General features: G+C 40.5%; 1 protein-coding gene and 1 long non-coding RNA gene across 5 annotated transcripts in view; one reads left to right on the forward strand and one right to left on the reverse strand.

The window, feature by feature from the left end:
- Positions 1-1,155: 1,155 nt before the first annotated feature.
- Positions 1,156-12,114, reverse strand: LOC103879093. Its single transcript, XR_002518236.2, has 4 exons — positions 11,385-12,114; positions 5,289-5,373; positions 1,988-2,128; positions 1,156-1,903 (listed from the first exon to the last, which is right to left on the reverse strand). It is a non-coding gene; the product is annotated as an uncharacterized LOC103879093 (long non-coding RNA).
- A 763-nt stretch (positions 12,115-12,877) lies between these two features.
- The window catches only part of SGCG (sarcoglycan gamma), a 98,942-nt gene continuing 89,952 nt past the window's right edge, over positions 12,878-21,867 (forward strand). For 2 of the 4 annotated variants that reach the window (XM_031655759.1, XM_031655760.1), the window contains exon 1: positions 19,187-20,207. Coding sequence is in view for 2 of the 4 variants with exons in the window: in XM_031655761.1 (XP_031511621.1) it covers positions 12,921-12,974 (54 nt within the window). In the remaining 2 variants the exon portion in view is untranslated. Of the gene's footprint in view, positions 12,975-19,186; positions 20,208-21,867 lie in introns of those variants that run through there. The other 2 variants (XM_031655761.1, XM_031655757.1) reach the window with 2 other exon arrangements.

The following is a 21,867-nucleotide window of genomic DNA, read 5'->3' on the forward strand; positions in this document are numbered from 1 at the left end:
TGAAATTGTCTATCGATATAAAAAGGAGAAGCAGGAAAGAAAAGAGAGTTGAGAAAGAAGGGGGCAGTGGCAGAGCGTATGGCACTAGCATGTCTTCAGAAATTAACTTTGTTAAAATGATTTTTTAATTATACAAAAATTGATAGAGTTAAGATTTAGTAAAATTAAGTAGTTGGCACGAGATCATGGCAATAATTGTAACTATTCTAAATTAAGATTATGAAATTTGATAAAAAGATAGGGATTTCTCCTATGAAAAAACCCACAAAATTCCTCAGTAAAAAGGAAGAAATGTAAAAAACTTACAGGAAAATAACTAAAGACATATTAATACTGTTTTATTGGATAAATATTTGTCTAGAAATAATACAGTTTGTTAAATTGCAATAATTACTTTTAGACACTAGGCTACACTTAATATACTGAAAAAGTAAAACACAAATGGTATTAGAGCCATAAAAAGTCCATTTTGTTTCAGAACATGTCTGACTTCTCCCAATATGTTTACGTACTTAAAGAACGTGGGCTATTAGCTTTTATTATCACATAATCAGATTACATTAAATAAAATGAAGAAAATGGAATAGGTCTATAGAAAGGTAAAAACATTATAATATTTCAATGAAACATCAAAATCTGTTGCTTTACAACAAATCATTTAGCAGCTCACCTTGCACTGGTACTAAGAAGTTAGAGTGAAAAATTAATGTGAAACCTTTAAAAATTAAAATGTTATGTAAAGCCAAAAGTTACTATGGCCATGGAATAAATTTCAAAGACAAATGAGCAAAGTTTGTTACGCAAAATAACTGAGCTGAACAAAATAGAAAAGGAAGTGGCTACATAGTCATTGCATGAAAACACTGATTATTATTATTATGATGATTATTATTTTTGAGACAGAGTTTCGCTCTTGTGGCCCAGGTTGGAGTGCGATGGTGTGATCTTGGCTCACTGTAACCTCCGCCTCCCGGATTCAAGCAATTCTCCTGCCTCAGCCTCCCGAGTAGCTGGGATTATTACAGGTGCCCACCACCACGTCCAGCTAATTTTTTGTATTTTTAGTAGAGATGGGGTTTCACCATGTTGGCCAGGCTGGTAGCGAACTCCTGATCTCAGGCGATCCATCCACCTTGGCCTCCCAAAGTACTGGGATTACAGGCATGAACCACTGTGCCCGGCCAAAAACACTGATAATTAATGGTGGCCTTTTGGAACTCTAAAATAAATTTTCACCGCATTGCTCATTAGTTTCATATAGCAAAGAGAAATGCTTTGAAATAATTCAAGTTTAGCTATAAAAATTAAGACTCTGAAGACCATCTGAAACATCTATCATATTTGATAGCTGCAGGAATATTTTGAAGCATTCCTATCTATTATCTAATATATTTGTTACACTATTAAAATACCACAGAAATAGTATTTAACTTGAAACACGGTCCTATCCCCATGAATGATGATTTATAATATCATAGGTAGAGTTAACAAGAAAATCGTGCAGAATCTGTACATAAATGGCAGCGAATCAGTTAGAGAACTGTTATTTCTGAGTCAGTACCAAGTGACCCCTAAATTTAAGGAGGCCTGTCCCAGCTGAAAAACCAGTGTCCTAGCAAAAACAAGAATGTGTAACTGTTGGAAACAGAAGCGTCATGCTACATGAGTTGAGATAATTCAATGACAAAACAAATAAAGCTTTTTGTTGTGAAATAATGTAAAACTGGCTGATTTCTGAAGATAGAAAATAAAAGCAAGGAAAATCGAAGAATACAATCTGGCATACTGACCTGTGTGGTAGATTGCATTATTGTTCTGAACTGGTCATTCTCTCTTACTTTTAGTTTCTAAATAATTTGGAGGATTACACAAGCCCATCTGCAGACAAATGATTTACAGTGTCCTGTGAAGGATAAGCATATACATCCAGGCTCTGTTGACACCAGGTATGGGTAGGTGACTTGCCTTGGTGGAGGAGTATACTTACTTGTGTTAACATATGCCAGGTGGAACAGAAGCTTTAAGATCCACTGTGTGTTTTCACCAGCTCCCTTGATTTTTCCCAAATAAATCCAAATTTGTGATGCTTGGCACATCTCAAATAAGAGGTTCTCCTTTAACCTGGGTCCTGGAATGAGAAAAACTATGAAACAGAGCAGCAGAGAAGCCAAACTACAATGGTTGACATACAACATGAGAGAAAACTGAATATTTTGGAACTCACTGCCTTACAAAACGTAAGCATGCTATTAAAACTCACTGCTAATATTTTCAGGTTGTGTCTTGTCACCCTCACCAGCCACTTTTTCTTTCTTTCTTTCTTTCTTTTTTTGAGACGGAGTCTCGCTCTGTCACCCAGGCTGGAGTGCAGTGGCACCATCTCGGCTCACTGCAAGCTCCACCTCCCGGGTTCACGCCATTCTCCTGCCTCAGCCTCCCGAGTAGCTGGGACTACAGGCACCTGCCACCACTCGCGGCTAATTTTTTGTACTTTTAGTACAGATGGGGTTTCACCGTGTTAGCCAGGATGGTCTCGATCTCCTGACCTTGTGATCGGCCTCCCAAAGTGCTGGGATTACAGGCGTGAGCCACCACGCCTGCCCACGAGCCACTTTTTCAAACCATGCGTATGACAATTATCCTGAAATGAAAGTCTGCTTTTTATGTAACTCAAACTTCTGCTTTTGAGATTTTAATGTATACGCATAGGTTTCAGTCAGAGATATGAGTCATGAACACTCAGATCCAAATATATATAGTTCAAAAATAGACTGGCTACAACTTGTAAGGAGATTAAAATTTCCCTTTCTCTTGCACTAACTGTCAACAGCTATTTCTTGGACAGCCTTCAGGGCTGCACACTCGTACTTCTAAAGAAAACCGTCTGTTGCAGTCACTGTCATGCATCTACCCATCCCTCTCAGTCTGCTGTTCAAAATGTCACAGACTTGCCTCTGATTCTCCCCCAACTTCTGACCCCAAGTGGTGGGGAGCTACTCCCCGACTTTGTGTCACTTAGTTACCCAGGCCCAGAAACAGTTCTCCTTGAGTCTAAAGGCTCATGAAGTTTCTATTGAAGAGTTTAATCAGCTTTGGCCTTGAGAAACTTTTTACACTGAAACGGAAAAGTTCCCTTGTCCTCCTCTCATGGTCTGTGATAGGGTCTGATTTGCTTCTTCAGTGCCTGGTCACTCAAACCTCTAGGGGAGCACACAGACGGGCAGGCTGTGGTCTAGGGGTGAATGTTTACAGCTCCTGAAGCCCCAGGGGGCATGCTACAGGGTGCTCTTTTAGTTTAGCCGCCTGTAGGCAGCTTGTGTTGGTCAGCTCAAGGAGATCCCTGCCTTATCACAAGGACAAAGGTATTCCCGTATCCCAGGTTCTTGCCTTGGTGTACCAGAATCAGATCACACGTGGGCTTGGAGAATGAGCATAAGGTTTCATTGAGTAGAAGTAGCTCTCAGCAGATGGGGGAGCCAGAAGGAAGATGGTTTTCCCCTGGAGTTGGGCCACTCCACATCCTGGGTTCTCCTCCGGCTGCCCCAGCCAAACTCTGCATGGTTGTGCTTCTGTCCATCAGCAACCTGCAGGCCTCATTCTGCCTCTGCCCGTTGGTGGTCGGTGGCCTGCTGGCGTGCCAGTACCTGTCTCTCCACATCCCCTGTGTTACTCTTCTGATGTTCCTCTCCTGCTGTCCAGCCACCTATGTGTCTGACTGCTAGGGTCTCACAGATTTTTAGGCACAGGACGGGGGCGTGGCAGGTCAGGGTGGTCTCATCTGTCCTCACCTAGGTCCGTGGGGGTGAAGCCCTAGCCAGGGACTATACCCTCCTCTACCCAGCACTTTCCTTCTCCCTTCAGTATCATTTAAAGGGACCACGTTCTTCCCTTCCCACACTTCCATAATCCCTTCCCAGCACTTCCATATCGACACTACATGTTTAAATAAGAAAAAAAAAAAAAATCAAGGGGAAACATTAATTTTTCTAATAAAGTAAAACATTAAAGGAATTTTTTTGAAATTAATTAGCTACATACCTTGCTTTAATATTAACTTTCCTTTGGAGGAACCAGTGAAAAGTGGCCCATACTAGCAAGTGTAATTTGAAAAAAAGAAAAGATATTGGCATTTCTAAAAAATAATAATAACTTACTAAATTCTAAGTATTGTGTTCTATATTTTGCATACCTTAACTCATTTATTTCTTAAAACATTCCTATCATTTACATCTTAATTTTTACCCTCATGTTTTAGACTGGGAAAAAGAAGTATAAATAATTTACAGTCCAGGTGTGGTGGCTCACGCCTGTAATCCCAGCACTTTGGGAGGCCGTCTGAGGCGGGCGGATCACCTGAGGTGGAGAGCTGGAGACCAGCCTGACCAACATTGAGAAACCCCGTCTATACTAAAAATACAAAATTAGCTGGGCATGGTGGTGCATGACTGTAATCCCAGCTACGTGGGAGACTGAGGCAGGAGAATCACTTGAACCCGGGAGGCGGAGGCTGTGGTAAGCCGAGCCATTGTACTCCAGCTTGGGCAACAAGAACAAAAACTGTCTCAAAAAAAGAAAAAGAATTTACACAGCTTACCAAAGGTCATAAGATCATACAATGACCAAACAGAAAGAGATCAGAGCCCACAGTTTCTAGACCCAGAAGGCCCCTTAACCTTATACTATGTGGTCTTTACATAATCAGAAGGTTATTAATATTCAGAATCGTTGACATTTAGAACTATAGTAATTTCAGGTGCAGTGAGCCCACATGTTGTATAGTTAAGAAACACAGGACCATTCAGACCTTTAGCAGTTCTTGTAACACATTCCTGAATACTAAAAAAGCTGAGAAGAAAAAAATAGAGACAGGAAATTTTTAAACATCAATTTAAAAAAAAAAATGTTAGGGATTTTTTTTTTTAAAACAAGCATTTCAGTCACTGATGAGAAGTCTTAGGCCCATAAAGGTAGCTGTTACCATAGAAAAGATTGTTAGATCTAAGAATAGAATTTGGATTAACCAGGACCTCTAGCATAAAGTTCAATGTTCTTTCATCACAGCATGGTGTTCAACTGAATTTTAAAGTCACAAATTTAAAGTTATAGTTTAACACATCACCTGTACCAATTTACATACAAATGGAGGCACAAGAAGAACCCTTGGCTTGCAGACAGTCTTATAAAATATAGTGCTGAAGGGGGAAAAAAAAGGAACCTTGAACATCATCAAAGAAATAAACAAATAAGAAAGGGGATGGATTTTGTGGAAATGACCTGAGAGCTCTTACTTAGTTTTAACTACAGAAGAAAAGAGTGCACGGGTAAATGCAGAATTGATGGCTTCCTCATCCTCTTTCTGACTTCTGCATCTCACTGGAGCATGAGAGAAAAACAAAAGCTAGTTTTTTATGCATATGCATTTTTCACAGCCTTATTAAAATATAATTCACATGCCACACAAAATTCACCCATTTAAGGTACAGAATGAAAAAGGCTTTACTATATTCACAGTTATGCAGCAGTCACCAAAATCTCAACTTAGAACATTTTTATTAACCCTTAAATGTCTATTTTCATATTATGTCTATGAATTATGCTATCTGATATTTTGTCATTGACTCCTTTCACCTAATGTTTTCAAAGTTCATCCATATTGTATTATGTGTCAATAATTCATTCCTTTTATGACTGAATAATATTCCATTGTATGGATATATCATGTTTTATTTATTCCTTCATCAGTTGATGTATATTTGGATTGTTTCCCCATTTTTGCTGTTATGAATACTGCTACTGTGCACATTTGTATACAAGTTTTTGTGTGGATATGTTTTTATTTTTCTTGAATAGATAAATAGAAGAGAATTTCTGGGTCATCTGATAAAGCTATGTTCAATGTTTTGAAGCACGCCCAAATTGTTTTCCAAATTGGTTGCAACATTTTACATTCCCTCCAGCAATACACGAGTGTTCCAATTTCTTCACACCCTCACAAATTTGTGATTGTCTTTTTTACTATAGCATCTCTAGAGGCTGTGAAGTGGTGTCTTATTGTGGTTTTAATTTGTGTTTTCTAAATGGCTAATGCTTTTGAGTATCCTTTCCTATGCTTACTGGCTATTTGTATATCTTTTTTGGAGGAATGTTCATTTTCAGTTAGTTCGTCCTTTTATTATTGAGCTCCTTATCAAATATAGAATTTGCAAATCTTTTGTACCATTTTCATGTTTTCTTTGGCTTTCTTGATGGTATAATTTGCTGCAGAAACATTTTTAATTTTGATGAGGCCTAATTTGTTTTTTCCTCTGTTACTACTGATTTTGATGTGTGTAACAAGCTTTTGCTAGGCCCAAGTTCATAAAAATTTATGTTCTTTTCTGAAAGTTTTTAGTTTTAGCTCTTACACTGAGGTATATAATACATTTTCAGTTAAATTTTGTGTGTGGTAGGAAGAAGGAGCCCAACTTTATTCTTTTGTGTGTGAATATTCAGTTGTTTTATAAACATTTATTGATAAAATAATTCTTTTCCCATTGAATGTTCAATTAACTGCAAATGTGAGAGTTTATTTCTGAACTCAATTCTGTTCCATTGATGTATATGTCGTACGCTAGTACCATAAAGTTTGTAGTAAGTTTCTAAATCAGAAATCATGAGGCCTCAACATTGTTCTTCTTTTTCCATATTACTTTCTCTGTTTTGGTACTCTTGCATTCCTATATGACTTTTGATACTAGCTTGTCAATTTTTTTTTGAAGCTAATGAACTTTTTTATTGACATATAATAATTATACATATGTATGGGGTACAGTGTGATGCTTCCATACATGTATACATTGTATAAGTAAATCATGTTCATTAGCATATTCATCACCTTAAATATTTATCATCGCTTTGTCACGAGAACATTCATGACAAAATCTTCTCTTTTAGATATGTGAAATATACAATGCATTACTGTTAGCTATAGTCACTCTACTGTGCAAAAGAGCAGCAGTACTTATTTCTCCTGTCTAACTGTAACATTTCACCTGTTGACCACCTTCTCCCCTTCTCCCCATTCTCGTTATTCTCCTCGGTCTCTGGTAACCACTGTTGTACTCTCAACTTGTATCAGTCAATTTTTTTAGATTCCAATATGGGTGATAAGTTGTAGTACACATGTCTTTCTGTGCTTGGTTTATTTCACTTTACTAAATGTCCTCCAGGCTCATCCATATTGTCACAAATGACAGAGTTTCATCCTTTTCTGTGGGTGAACACTATTTCATTGCATATAATATTCTCTTTATCCATTCATCTGATGATGAGCATTTGGCTTGATTCCATAATTTGGCTATTGTGAATACTAATGCAACAAACATGACAGTGCAGATGTCCCTCTTCGACATATTGATTTCATTTCTTTTAGACATAAACCCAGTAGTGGGATTGCTAGATCATATGTGTATTAGTCCATTCTCATGCTGCTAATAAAGACATACCAGAGACTGGGTAATCTATAAAGAAAAGAGGTTTAATTGACTCACAGTTCAGCATGGCTGGCGAGGCCTCAGTAAACTTACAGTCATGGTGGAAGAAGAAGCAAACACGTCCTTCACATGGCAGCAGCAAGGCGAAGTGCCAAGCAAAGGGGGAAAAGCCCTTTATAAAACCATCAGGTCCAGTGAGGACTCGCTAGCACAAGAACAGCAGCATGGGCGTAACCGCCTCCAAGATTCAATTACCTCCCATTGGGTCCCTCCCAAGACACGTGGAAATTATGGGAACAATTCAAGATGAGATTTGGGTGGGCACACAACCAAACTATGTCAATATAATTTGCCTTTCTTGGATGTGTAGTTAGGTTGAGCATTTTTTCATATGCTTCCTGGTCGTACGTTGATTTTTCTGTCTATATGATCGGTCTTTTGCTGAAATTAGGGTGTTGAAGTACCCTACTATTATTTTATTGTTCTCTATCACTCACTTTAGATCTACTAATATTTGCTTCTTTGGGGGAAAAAAAGCAGTCTTTCACTATTAAGTATGATGTTAGCCGTAGGTTTTTTATAAATGCCCTTTATCGGGTTGAAGAAACTCCTTTCTATTTCTAGTTTGTTGGACATTTTTATTAGAAAAGGACGTTTCATTTTGACAAATGATTTTTCTGTATCTATTAAGATGATAACTTGTTTTTTGTCTTAAACTTTTTTATTTTTTATTTTTTAAGGTTAGTCAAGTAAAGCAGTGGGAGTGGAGAAGGAACAAAGAAATCTGTAACTGGTTGTGATCAATTATTTGTGTCACCACTGCACTTGGACCAGCCAGTCATGCTGTATAATGCCTTTTATATGCTCCTAGATTATGTTGGCTAGTAATTTTTATTTGTAATGTTTGCAGTATTTTTATTTCTATATTTGCAAGAGATATTGACCTGTAGTTTTATTTTACTGTGAGGATTTTGTGTGGTTTGATTTCAGGGTAATACTCACCTCACAGAATAAATTGTTAAGTGTTCCTCCTCTTTTATCTTTTGTAAGAGTTTGTAAAAAATTTATATTGATTCTCCCTTAAATGTCTGGTATAATTCACCAGTGAATCTATACGGGCGTGGACCATTCTAGGAAGTTTCTATGAGGAACCAAAACTGATCAGCAAGAAAACAATAATCCCATGTAAAAGTGGGAAAATGACATGAATAGACATTTCTCAAAAGAAGAATGTACAAATGGCCAAAAACATGAAAAAATGCTCAACATCACTAATCATCAGGGAATTCCAAATTACAACCACAATGAAATACCACCTTACCACAGCCAGTGTAGGCATTACTAAAACATCAAAAAGCAACAGATGTTGGTGTGGATGTGGTGAAAAGGGAACGCTTATACACTGCTGATGGGAATGTAAATTATTACAACCTCTTTGGAAAACAGTATGGTGATTTCTCAAAGAACTAAAAGTAGATCTACCATTCAATCCAGCAATCCCACTACTAGGTATCTACCCCAAAGGAAAAGAAGTCACCATATCAAAGAGACACTTGCACACATATGCTTATTGCAGCACAGTTCACAATTGCAAAGATATGGAACTAACATAATTACCCATCAACTAATGAGTGGATAAAGAAAATGTGGCATATATACACCATGGAATACTACTCATCCATAAAAAAGAACAAAATAATGTCTTTTGCAGGAACTTGGATGGAACTGGAGGCCATTATTTTAAGTGAAATCACTCAGGAATGAAAAAGCAAATACCACATGTTCTCACTCATAAGTGGGAGCTAAGCTATGGGTGCACCAAGGCATACAGAGTGGTAGAATGGACACTGGAGACTCAGAAGCCAGAAAAGGGGTGAAGGATAAAAAACTACATATTGTGTACAATGTATATGGCTTGGTGATGGGTGCACTAAAACCTCAGACTTCACCACTCTACAATTCATCCACGTAACTATTGAAATTTAAAAAGTACATCAGAATTTTAAAAAATAAAGTTCATTACAGCTAAAAATAAATTTCAAAATAAAATAAGAAGTTTTATCAGGTAGAGTTGTATCACTGGCGAGAGGATCTGCAGAGATCTGCATGTCTCCATTCCAGTGCTTTTCTTTGATTTCTTTTCCCCCCTGAGATGGAGTCCCCCTCCACTGCTCAAGCTGGAGTGCAGTTGCACAATCTTGGCTCACTGCAATCTCCACCTCCCCGGTTCAAGCGATTCTCCTGCCTCAGCCTCCTTGCTTTTCTTATTTATATGTACTTTCATATATCCTTCTAAAATTTATATTTCTCTCTGTTTTACAATGTAAACAATATATTGGTATTCACATTAAATATACAATAAATTCATAAATGCATATAACTTATAAATAAACATACATGTATTGAGTTGCTCAAAATTCTTTTTACTGGTAAGATGTTCAGTCTAGTCTGGAGACCGTGTCTCTTGTCCACACCCCTGTCTGTTTTCATACACCACTTCAGATATGTTTAGCTTTCCATCACAGGACTCATAAGTTCTCTAGATCCCCACTGCGATCATCATCCCCAGCACAAACTGTTGCCAATAATTTATTTCTAAGCCAACAAAGGAGAAGTTCTGGCTGTGAGATCATGTTAGTTTTGGCAATTAAAACACATTAACTTTTGGATTCTTTGGCAGAAATATTAAATTGCAACCTTTACTGATTAGTATGGACATTTTTAGAGTAACAATTCACAATATCTGTCATTTGCTGCCTGTGATATATGTAGGAAATTATTAATATACCTGTAATAATATATCTCTATATCCATCTTGTTTATCCTTTGCTCCTTGGGGGAAATATTTTTAGAAAATTATTATCACTGTTTATCATCTATAAGAGAGCAATAATTAGAGAAATATTGCACTGGACACTTCTGGAAAACTGGCTTTTCTCGTTTCATTTTCTACCTTTGCAAAAGTTTGCTTTTAAAAAGTGTAATCTAGAAGTTATAAATATTTCTGCCTTGCAGTTATCCGTTCTGTTTCACTGAAAACATTTTAAAACGGTCCAACATCTTTATGTTTCTACTTGGTTCCAAATATGGTACCAGATTTTTACTGTAAAAAATCATGAAATACACTGGCATGATCCTTTTGGGAATATATTTTAAAGTTTACCTCCTTAGCACACTCACCAAACATCTTCGGGTACCCATACCATTCACACAAAACTGCTAAATCAAGATGCTCCCCTGTGATGCACGTGTAGGCGAGAATGTCAATGAATAAATAAGTGATTGAAATACATAAGCACTAATTAGAAAACTGTATGAGACAGCACACCAACATGGCACAAGTATACATATGTAACAAAATGTAACAAACCTGCACGTTATGCACATGTACCCTAGAACTTAAAGTATAATAATAAAAAAAAAAGAAAACTGTATGAGAGACGAGGCCAGCTGGACTTCCAGGACGGAGTGGGGACTCGGGGAACTTTCTTCTGTTACAAGAGGATTGTAAAACACACCAATCAGTGCTCTGCAAAACGCACCAATCAGCACTCTGTAAAACGCACCAATCAGTGCTCTGTAAAACGCACCAATCAGCGCTCTGTAAAATGCACCAGGCAGGATTCTAAAAGTAGCCAATCACGGGGAGGATTGAAAAAAGGGCACTCTGACAGGACAGAAAGGGAAGATGGGCAGGGGACAATAAGGAAAGAAAAGCTGCCCCCACCCCCACCCCTCACGCCCGCACCCCCCACCCCCACCCCTCACCCCCACCCCCACCCCTCCACCAGCAGAGATCCCGCTGGAGTCCCCTTTCCCGGTTATGAGAGGTTTGTTCTTTAGTTCTTCACAGTAAACCTTGCTACCGCCAACTCTTCGGTCTGTACCATCTAAAAGAGCTGGAACACTCACTGCAAAGGTCCGGGGTTTTCCTTCCTGGGACCACGAACCCACCGGCAGGAGCCAACTCAGGACACGGTATGTGTTCCAGAGAACTTCTTCAGGCCTTGGAAATAGAACATAGTAAAGAGGTTTCTTTGTCATGGGTCAGCAGTCACTATTTCCCAGCTCGCCTCCGAGAGCTGACTGAGGTGCAGCCTGAACTGCACGCAGCGTTGTTCTCACCACAGCGAGTTCCTGGAAACCCTCGGGAGCGCCTCCTAGCGGCGGAGCGAGAGCGAGCCTTGGGCGAGCTTCTAGGAGTAAACTGCTAAACCCAAGGGGTTTGCGAGGGACGGGCTGGGTGGCAAGACTTGTAAAGCCTCGCAAATGGAACCGTTCCCCCTAGAGGGACTCCCTAAATCGCCACAGGTGCTGACTCTTTCTGACAGTAAAGGACCAGGCCCAGAAGTGTAAAGATTGTGGTCAGGTGCTCCAAGCCCAAGCAAGATCCATTCAGCAGCAGCAGTTGGGTTGGAAAGATGAAGGCGCCCAGAGTCTGCAGCGGAGTCGGTGGGGAGCGAAACATGTCCCTGCCCAGCGCCCCGCGCGCTGGATCGCCGGGGCGAGCCTGAGGGTGGAGAGGCCGCGGGGTGGAGGTGCAACGAGGAGGCTTGCAGGAGTGCGTGGCTGGGTGCGGGAGGAGTGCAGGATGTGGAGGGAGGGGAATCTTGGGGTGGCGCGAAGGAGGAGCGCTTGGAAGGGCGCGGCGTTTTGACACAGAGGGGCTCGGAGTGAGAGTGCCGGCGAGCGGGGAGGGAGTGGAGGGACCAGGGAGTGCAGTGGAGGAGTGGGGACGTGCTGAAGGGGAGCGCCTGGATAGCGTTGGAGAGACAGGAAAAGTGGAGGGGCGGGGCAGTCGCTGGAGCGACGCGGGGAACATCTGAAAGGGTTGGAACTGAGGGGAGGGGGGATGCTGGAGAGGCACACGGTGACCGACATGGAGGGACACGCGAGGTGTGGAGTGGAGGGGCGGGGCAGTCGCTGGAGGAACTTCTGGAGGGACGCGGGAAACGGCTGAAGGGGTGCTGTGTTGGATCTTGGAGGGGAGGGGGATGCTGGAGAGGCACGCGGTGATGGACGTGGAGGGACACGGGAGGTGTGGAGTGGCGGGCCCGGCCCGTCGCGGGAAGGACACAGAGGGGCATCAGCTGCCCTGGAGAGGCGCTTTCGGACATCTGGAGGGGCGCACGGTACCGGGACTTGGCGGCGTCTGGGGCGCAGTGGGAGGTGACTGGCGTCCAGCTGGCGGCGCCCAGGGCTCGGCGAGGCGCAGGACTGCCCTGAAAGCGGTGCAGCAGCCCAGGCTAGTTCCTGGGGAATCCCTGGCCCCCACCTCCCCGCGCGCCCTGGCCGGTATTGCCCGGAGTCCGGGGGGGAGGTGGGCGCCCGCGGCTCGGAAAGCTGCTCCCCCGCCCTGGAGCAGAGTCGTCGCTGCGGTCGCTGAGGAAGGACGCAGCGGAGGCCCGCGCTGTCCGGGGAGAAGACGGTGGTGTCATCCCGTCTGGAATGAAGGGAAATGCAGTGGCTGTTTGCGTTCCGGGACTCCAAGAAATACAGCAGGTAAAGAGAATAGCCACTGCCCGCCCCTTCGCCTTCAGTTCCCCGGATTCCTGGGTCCCTTCCTTCTCCTCCAACCTCCTAAACTAACCCCTCTGTTGTTAGACGTCGCTATGCCAGTTCCAGCCTTCCCCCTAGGACTCCATAACCACCCGTGTCCTCTTTCTTCTCGCCTTCTCTGCCCTAGACAGCAGTATCCTTCCCCTGCCCCTTTGTCGGGGCTCAGGGACAAGAGTAAAATGTAATTTAGACAGTTGGCCTTTCTTTGCCCAAAGACTTCAGTAACTGATCCTTCTGCAGTGAGACTTGATAACTTGTTGTGTGCTTGTGTCTGGTGTGAGAGAATGAGAGTGAATTGGTTTGATGCAAATGATTTTGCCAAAAACATTGCTCTGGGTTGCTCGCTGGGAAGTCTGTAACACAGTAAGCCGAGTGTCTGCACCAAGTGCAAAGTTGCATAGGGTTTGCTTGGGGGTTTTAGAGGGGAACTGAAGCGCAGCGGGGCTCTGTCGTCTTCAGTGGGATTACATAATTTCTTGATGATCCTCACCACCCTTATACTCATTACCGCCATTAAGTACCACTAATTAGTATTTACATATATGCATGCTGTCACTTGGTTACATCAAAGTCAGCAAGCTGCTTATTCTTACATCATTACTGAGTATTCTGATGTTTCTGAATGTTAGCACAGTACCAGACAGTTGATCTGTGAAACATCCACTCATCCCGTGATGATATTGTACAGGCGAATTTTATAACGCTGGCACTCCCTGTGTATCCATAGTATTCATGTACTAATACTCCTGGCTGTTCCTTAACGCAGGTAAATTGGTGCTAGTAAAGCAATGGAATAGTATTTACATTTTTCAATGCAAATATTTTGAATACGGGTCTTCCTATGCTTTTCTTCCTTTGATGTGAACAGGCTATAAAGAAACTGTAAAGAAAAGATTATACAATTCCAGTCCAAAATTACACATAAGCTGAAATCTTCGTTTTTGTTGATGGATTCTTTTGCTAACTGGTTCAGTGTCTCTGGTATGAAAACTTCTCTTCATGACAGTATGCTTCCAAATTGACTAGCAAGCAGGCATCCATCCACATGTGTTAAAATATCTTACAGTAAACTTTTAAAGTTATACAGCAGTTATATTTTCAAATATTGTACTTAAGTCCTCTATTCTTTTCACCTTTAATGTTTTTTGCTGAATATGACAGACGCAATATTTAGTGCATGTTACATGTAAATAATTAACGTGTATGGTACACTTACACCGTGGCCTCACATGTGCAGAGAAGGTGTCCTGTGTCATGACTGTAATCTGTCAGGCAGCCTTTCTTAAATCACGGAAAAAAGGTAGTGATAAATAGCTCATTTAATAAATTCAAATGATCAGAACTACATAGCCTAGCTAGTCTATATAACAGACTATAAAATCAATAAGCAAACTTTCACATTGTACAAATAACTTATTTACATTTTAAAACTACTGAAACACCTTTCAGAGATAACCAGGGTAATAACCTCATTTTAAAAGTAGCATTTTATAAATTGTGGGTTGGTAATATTTAAAATCATTTTTATTTAAATATGTATACACATATATACACACACTATTACATTTTAATCAGCATCATTATGTTATCTTAGGAATGATTTTTTCTTATTTGTCAGACTCTCACTTGATGTTTACTACTTAAGACTGTGTCCTGGGCGGGCACGGTGGCTCATGCCTGTAATCCCAGCACTTTGGGAGGCCGAGGCGGGCCCATCACGAGGTCAGGAGATCGAGACCATCCTGGCTCCTGACTAATACAGTGACACCCCGTCTCTACTAAAAATATTTCTAAAAAATTAGCCGGACATGGTGGCAGACGCCTGTAGTCCCAGCTACTCCAGAGGTTGAGGCAGGAGAATGGCGTGAATCCAGGAGGCAGAGCTTGCAGTGAGCCGAGATCAGGCCACTGCACTCCAGCCTGGGCAACAGAACTTGACTCTGTCTGTTACAAAAAAAAAAAAAAAGGGCTGTGTCCTCTTGTAATCCCAGCACTTTGGGAGGCCAAGGCTGGCAGATCACCTGAGGTCAGGAGTTCAAAACCAGCCTGGGCAACATGGTGAAACCCGATCTCTACTAAAAATGCAAAAATTATGTGGGTGCCATGGCACACGCCAGTAGTCCCAGCTTCTCAGGAGGCTGAGAATCGCTTGAACTTGGGTGGCGGAGGTTGCAGTGAGCCAAGGTTGTGCCAATGCACTCCAGCCTGGGTGATAGAGCAAGACTCAGTCTCAAATATATATAAATAAATAATAAATAAATAATTTAGAAAAATAAGACTGTGTCCTACAGGATACCTTATTGTACTGTGGGTAAAATACATAAGTATCTAGGGACATGGTTATAGTTAACTAAAAAAGATAAAGATAATTTTATTTCTTATTCTAAAATTATAAGAAAATTATTTATATGGACATAATAGTGGTACAATAATTCATACTTAAGTGATGGTGCCTTGTAGTTTCTGAATGCCAATTTTCTTAGGTTTTCTGTAGTTAAACATGTGAAGTAAAAAAATTAGTTGTGTGTTGACAGTGGTAACAATACAATGTTTTCTATACAGGAATCCCCGGTTAAAGTAAATTAGCATATACATTTCTGAATATGACATCTTCAAAATTAGGAAATAAAATAACTATCTTAGCAACATGCATTTTCACATTTCATTTTGTTACATATGAGGGAAATATTTGTGCTGGAATAGGAAACAGCAGGAAAAGTAAGAAGAGGGTAAAATGATGCTTTCCAAGGTAATTTAATCTGGTAGTAGTTACAGATCTGCTGTCTAGAAAAATGTCTGGACCTAATACCTAATTCAGACTCAATTTCAATTAGGTTAATGCCTCATTCAGGCTTGGTTTGAAGAGGGGACCCAGTTCTGAACCCCTGAGTGAGATCACCTAAATTAAATTCCGGCATGGATGTGGGCTTGGTTGCTTTAGGTACAAAACCCTGAGTCATTCCATTATATCAAAGTATAGCTACGTTAGTAATTAAATAATGAAAGCTGAACGGGAAAAGTAACATGAACCAGGTATTAATGTGTAAAAATACACTATTTTTGTCTAGTAGGCTTTACTCAATATTTGTTGCTAAACTCTTTTTCAAAACTAAGATATAGTAAGTTACCTGAATCAGAAAAGGGAACATTTTTAAATATGAAAAATTTAACTAAAATCATAATGAATTGAAGACAGCTGATACAGGCATGCCATGTGAGATAATCACATCACAGAGAATGCAGTCATCATCCATCAGGCATTTGTGCCTGTGTTACAAACAATCCAATTATTATACTCTTTTTATTTTAAAGTGTAAAATTAAATTATTATTGATTGTAGTCATCCTGTTGTGCTATCAAACACTAGGTCTTATTCTTTCTGTTTTTTAACCCATTATCCAAACACCCACCCCCACTTTCACTACCCTTCCCAGCCTTTGGTAACCATCCTTCTACTCTGTGTCTCCATGAGTTCAATTGTTTTGATTTTTAGATGCCACAAATAAATGAGAACATACAATGTTTGTCTTTTTGTGCCTGGCTTATTTCACTTAACGTAATGTTCTCCTGTTCCATCCATGTTGTTGCAGATGACAAGATCTCATTCTTTTTATGGCTGAATAGTACTCCATTGTGTACATGTGCCACATTTGCTTTATGGCACATTTCCATTAATCTGTTGATGGATATAGGTTGCTTCCAAATTGTGGCTATTGTGAACAGTGCTACAACAAACATGGGAGTGCAGATATCTCTTCAATAGACCGATTTCCTTTCTTAGAGGTATATACCCAGCAGTGGGATTGCTGGATCATGTAGTAGCTCTGTTTTCAGTCTTTGTCTCCAAAGTGTTCTCCATAGTAGTTGTACTAATTTACATTCCCACCAACAGTGTACAAGGGTTCTTCTTTCTCCACGTCCTCACCAGCATTTGTTATTGCCTGTCTTTTGGATATAAGCCATTTTTAGCTGGGGTGAGACAGTATCTCGTTGTAGTTTTTATTTGCATTCCTCTGATGATCGATGATGTTGAGCACCTTTTCATATGCTGTTTGCTATTTGTATGTCTTCTTTTGAGAAATATGTATTCCAATCTTTTGCCTTTTTTTTTGTTTTTGTTTTTTTGAGACAGAGAGTCTTGCTCTGCCACCCAGGCTGGAGTGCAACGGCGCCATCTCAGCTCACTGCAACCTCCACCTCCTGGGTTCAAGCGATTCTCCTGCTTCAGCCTTCTGAGTAGCTGGGATTACAGGCATGTGCCACCACTCCCAACTAATTTTTTGTATTTTTAGTTAGAGATGAGGTTTCACCATGTTGACCAGGCTGGTCTTGAACTCCTGACCTCAGGTGATCCGCCTGCCTCGGCCTCCCAAAGTGCTGAGATTACAGACATGAGTCACCGTGCCTGGCCTGCTTGCCCATTTTTTTATTGGATAAGTATATTTTTTCCTATAGAGTTGTTTGAGCTCCTTAGATATTCTGGTTATTAATCCCTCGTCAGATGGGTAGTCTGCAAATATTTTCTCCCATTCCGTGGCTTGTTTTTTCACTTCATTGATTGTTTCCTTTGCTGTACAGAAGCTTTTTAGCTTCATGTGCCAGAAAAACCTTCTTTACCATTGTATTTAAAATATTCTCCTAGTGATTCTATTTATTCTCTTGTTACTATAGAAAATTGTCTTGCGTTTCATATTTAAATATGAGAAATTTCATACCTACTGGCTGTTTCCCTTCAGCTAGAATATAACCTCTAAGAAGTCTCTACAACAAGAGGCCTCTTTTGTCCCGTTCGCGATGGTGTCCTCAGCCCTGGAACAGTGTTTGGCACCTAGTTGGTGCCTCTTGGACCAAAGACAGCAGTAGTAGCCCCAGCAGGGTACTGGTGCCTTTGCCATACAGCTAACTCATGTAACACAAAATAACACAGCTTCTCAGTACAGTCTTGAGGACAGTTGGTAATTAATTGCGTTACTGTAATCTCTGTACATAATAATGGACATTTCCATGCAATTACCTAAAAATCCATTACTTCTCTGTCTTAAACAAGAACTACATTTGTCATCTATTCTAGCAGACAAACATTTTTTAAAATCAGCAAAAGCTTGCTCACATACCTGACAGAGATAATCATTGATAACAATTGTCTATATAAGGCATGATTGACAGGCATCTGCTATTAATATGCACTCTATTGTGTTATTATCATATTTCACCAAATCTAAGATGCCCATTTTTCTCACATTTAGTAGCTCTGAAATTGTGAGGCATATTACATTCAGTAATATGGTTTAATTCGCATTGGAATTTCCTTTCTTAATGGCATAGAAGTAATGGTGTTCTTATAATCATCATTCTTAGATTTGATGAGATACAGTATATGAGAAAGTCAAGAACTCATCCATGAGGTTTACTGAATAATTTATATATATATTATAAATTATTTTATATATAATATCATTTACTGAATAATTTATAATATATATCTATATAAAACTTAGAGCTGTCATATTAAATTTTCCCACTAGTTCTCTCTTGCAAAACCTAGTAATCTTTCTCTACCCTCATCTTTGACCCCCTTCCTACCCAGAGCACAGGAGAACACTGAACAGTCCTCCTCATTCATGTGAGCCAACACTGATGATGTGGATTTCCACAACCTGTAAGTTCTGTTTGCTTTACTAATGGCAGGGAGTCATTCAAATTTGTGTCCATCTTCTCTCTTCATTTTTAAATATCCCTTTCTACTTGTGGTTGCATTCCCCCTTATTCTTCCATTTGTCAGGAGCTAACCCACCATCACCCTGCGGAAAAAAAAAAAAAAGGCAGTCGGCACAATGGCTCACACCCATAATCCCAGCACTTTGGGAGGCTGAGGTGGGTGGATCACGAGGTCAAGAGATCGAGACCGTCTTGGCCAACATGGTGAAACCCCATCTCTACTAAGAATACAAAAATTAGCTGGGCATGGTGGTATATGCCTGTAGTTCCAGCTACTCAGGAGGCTGAGGCAGGAGAATCGCTTGAACCAGGGAGGCGGAGGTTGCAGCAAGCCGAGATCTCGCCACTGCACTCCAGCCCAGCAACAGAGTGAGACTCAGTCTCTCTCTCTCTCTCTCTCGCTCTCTCTCTCTCACACACACACACACACACGCAACTTCTTTAGATTATTGCATTGGTTTGCCTCAAACTTGTATTAGATTCTTCATGTTGCAAATGATCAAACACCAGCTATACAGTTTTGAGCAACAAAGACAATTTATTGACTGGCGTAACTGAGAAACACAAGATGGGGGCTGGCTTGGGCATGCCTTGATCCATGGCCTAAGCATGGCCATCAGTTTTTCTCTGTCCCTCATCTCTGTTCTCTGCTGCGTTGGCTGGCTTGTGTGGCTGCTGACAAATCCAGGCTTCCGGCACTATCCAATTCAGGGCAAGCAGAGAAGAAAGTGTGTCTTCCTGGTGGCAGAAATAAAAGTAGTGGAATTTGCTCTGATTAAGTCTAATTGGCTTGGATTGAATCCTTCCAAAATAATCTCTATGAACAAGAGAATGTCTGATTGGCCTGTCCTGTCCTAAGTCACATGAAATCCCATAGAATCTAATGCTTGATATCAAACTGCTTTCTTTCTTTCATGTTAAGGAACTGGGCTGGGTGATATATTTAATGTACTTGGGGCCAAACCCTTCATTTCTTCCTTTAATTGGAATCCTCCTTTCCTGTGAAAACAAATGGACTTTGTGATCATTAGCTTATTGAGGGTAGTATACACACATTGATTGAAATGATTTAAATTAAATGATGTAAGATGTCTGCTGGAGCCAAGTGGCACATATGGCAGAGAATCAATGCAAAGAAAGTTTGAGTAGAAGGAAGGATGATAAAGACATGAGCTTGTCTATGTGTCCATGAAATGTCCCTGCCTTTGAGTCTTCAAACACGAGGAGCTAAAGCCACCTGAATTGCTGCTTCTCCTCTTCCTGTTGTCACCTTCTTCTTCTGGTGTCTTTTCCCCCAGCCACAGCGTAATTGTCTTGCCACCACCCTTGTGACCTCACGACACAGCATGTCTGTTGTCACGGGGCCTCTGGTATCCAGGCACACATTTTCAGAGGACAAAGATTTCTTGAGGGAACAGGATGGTAAAGAGTTCTCAGTAGCTGGCATGAGGATGAGAGGTGAGGAGCTCAGGGACCCTCAGAAGTAACCTGAGAGAGGTAGTGTCAGGAGCAAGACAAGTGCAGCTGCATGGGTGTCCAGCTTCTCTGCCTTTCAGCCCATGGCCGTGCCCCTGTGTGTGGTCAAGCCTAATGACCTGTATGCATCATAACAGAGGAACTTGTTGACCATGATGTCGATTTGAAGGCTAAACTATAAAGAAAATAATATAATTTGGCTTGATTGTATAAAAGTGCTATGCTATGGTCTGCCTATGAGAGTTAATTACTAATTGAGCACATAAATGATAACATATACCATTAAGTCAAAGTGTCTTTAGTATGTCAGGCATTTCAGTAGGTAAACCAAGATACTTTTATTGTAAAGGCCACATGTATCATAATCTGTAAGTCACGTATCTTATTTCTTTTTGATAAATTCACTCTCAGCATTAAGGAATAATTATAATAGCTAACTACTTAACATGTATTTTACTACACGTCAAACACCTTTTGTACATTATCTCATTTAATTATGTCGTTAACCTTAAATGGGAGATAGTATTATTCCCAACATTAATAGGAGAACATTGACCATTGAAGAAGATAACTGACTGACTTAACATTACACTGCTGTTAAGTGAAGAAAGTAAAGTTAAAGCTCAACTGACTTCAAAGCCTGAGATTTTTGTTATCTCTAAGGAAAAATAGAGAACAGAAGATTTTGAAACTAACGCCATGTAATGTTAATCAGAATCAGAGTACAGGATATCAGCCAAGCTGTCAAACCAAGGAGGCTATAAGGAATCTGCATCTGACTTTTTGGGATCTAAGGCAGCAGTCCCCAACCTTTTTGGCACCAGAGTCCGATTTCGTGGAAGACAGTTGTTCCATAGATGGAGGGCATAGGGGATAGTTTCAGCATGTAACTGTTCCAGATAAGATCATCAGGCATTAGAGTCTCATAAGATGCATGCCGCCTAGATCCCTCTCATGAGTAGTTCACAACAGGGTTCGCACTCTTGTGAGAATCTCATGCCTCCACTGATCTGACAGGAAGCAGAGCTTGGCATTAATTTAATGTTCACTCACCAGCCACTCGTCTCCTGCTGTGCAGCCCGGTTCCTAACAGGCCATGGACCAGTACCGGTTCATGGCCTGGGCTTGGGAACCCCTGATCTAAGAGGCTGAGCCAAAGTCATCAACACTGAGGATACGATTCAAAATTAGGGAGGCCAGGGTTGAGGCCCATACCATGTAATTGAAAGGAATCAGGTTTCCTGTACAGGGAAGATTGCCTTTGGACTTGAATATCTGATCACAAGTCATCTCCACTACCTCTTACTCACGGATTAACCTCTCCTTATCTGTACTTTTATTCCCTGGGGCATTTGCAATGTTGCAATTGCAATATTGCATGATTTCATGTCTGTATTCCAGGGAACGTTTGAGGGAGATGTCCAATAAGCTCTAAGAATATGTGGTTTTCTCTTTTCTCTTTTTCTCTCTTCTTTTCAAAGAAGAAAATTGGTTTAAGATTTAGGTTGGTGATCTCCAAGTTTGTTTATGAATTAATAAAAAACATAACATTTAGGAAAGTGACTGATACATATCTCAGTATGTGTTGACTTCTATACATTTATAAATTATATTCATATATTACTATATTATGCATATTTAA

Source organism: Papio anubis, chromosome 15 (genome assembly GCF_008728515.1).
Source record: "Papio anubis isolate 15944 chromosome 15, Panubis1.0, whole genome shotgun sequence".
Classification (NCBI taxonomy): domain Eukaryota; kingdom Metazoa; phylum Chordata; class Mammalia; order Primates; family Cercopithecidae; genus Papio; species Papio anubis.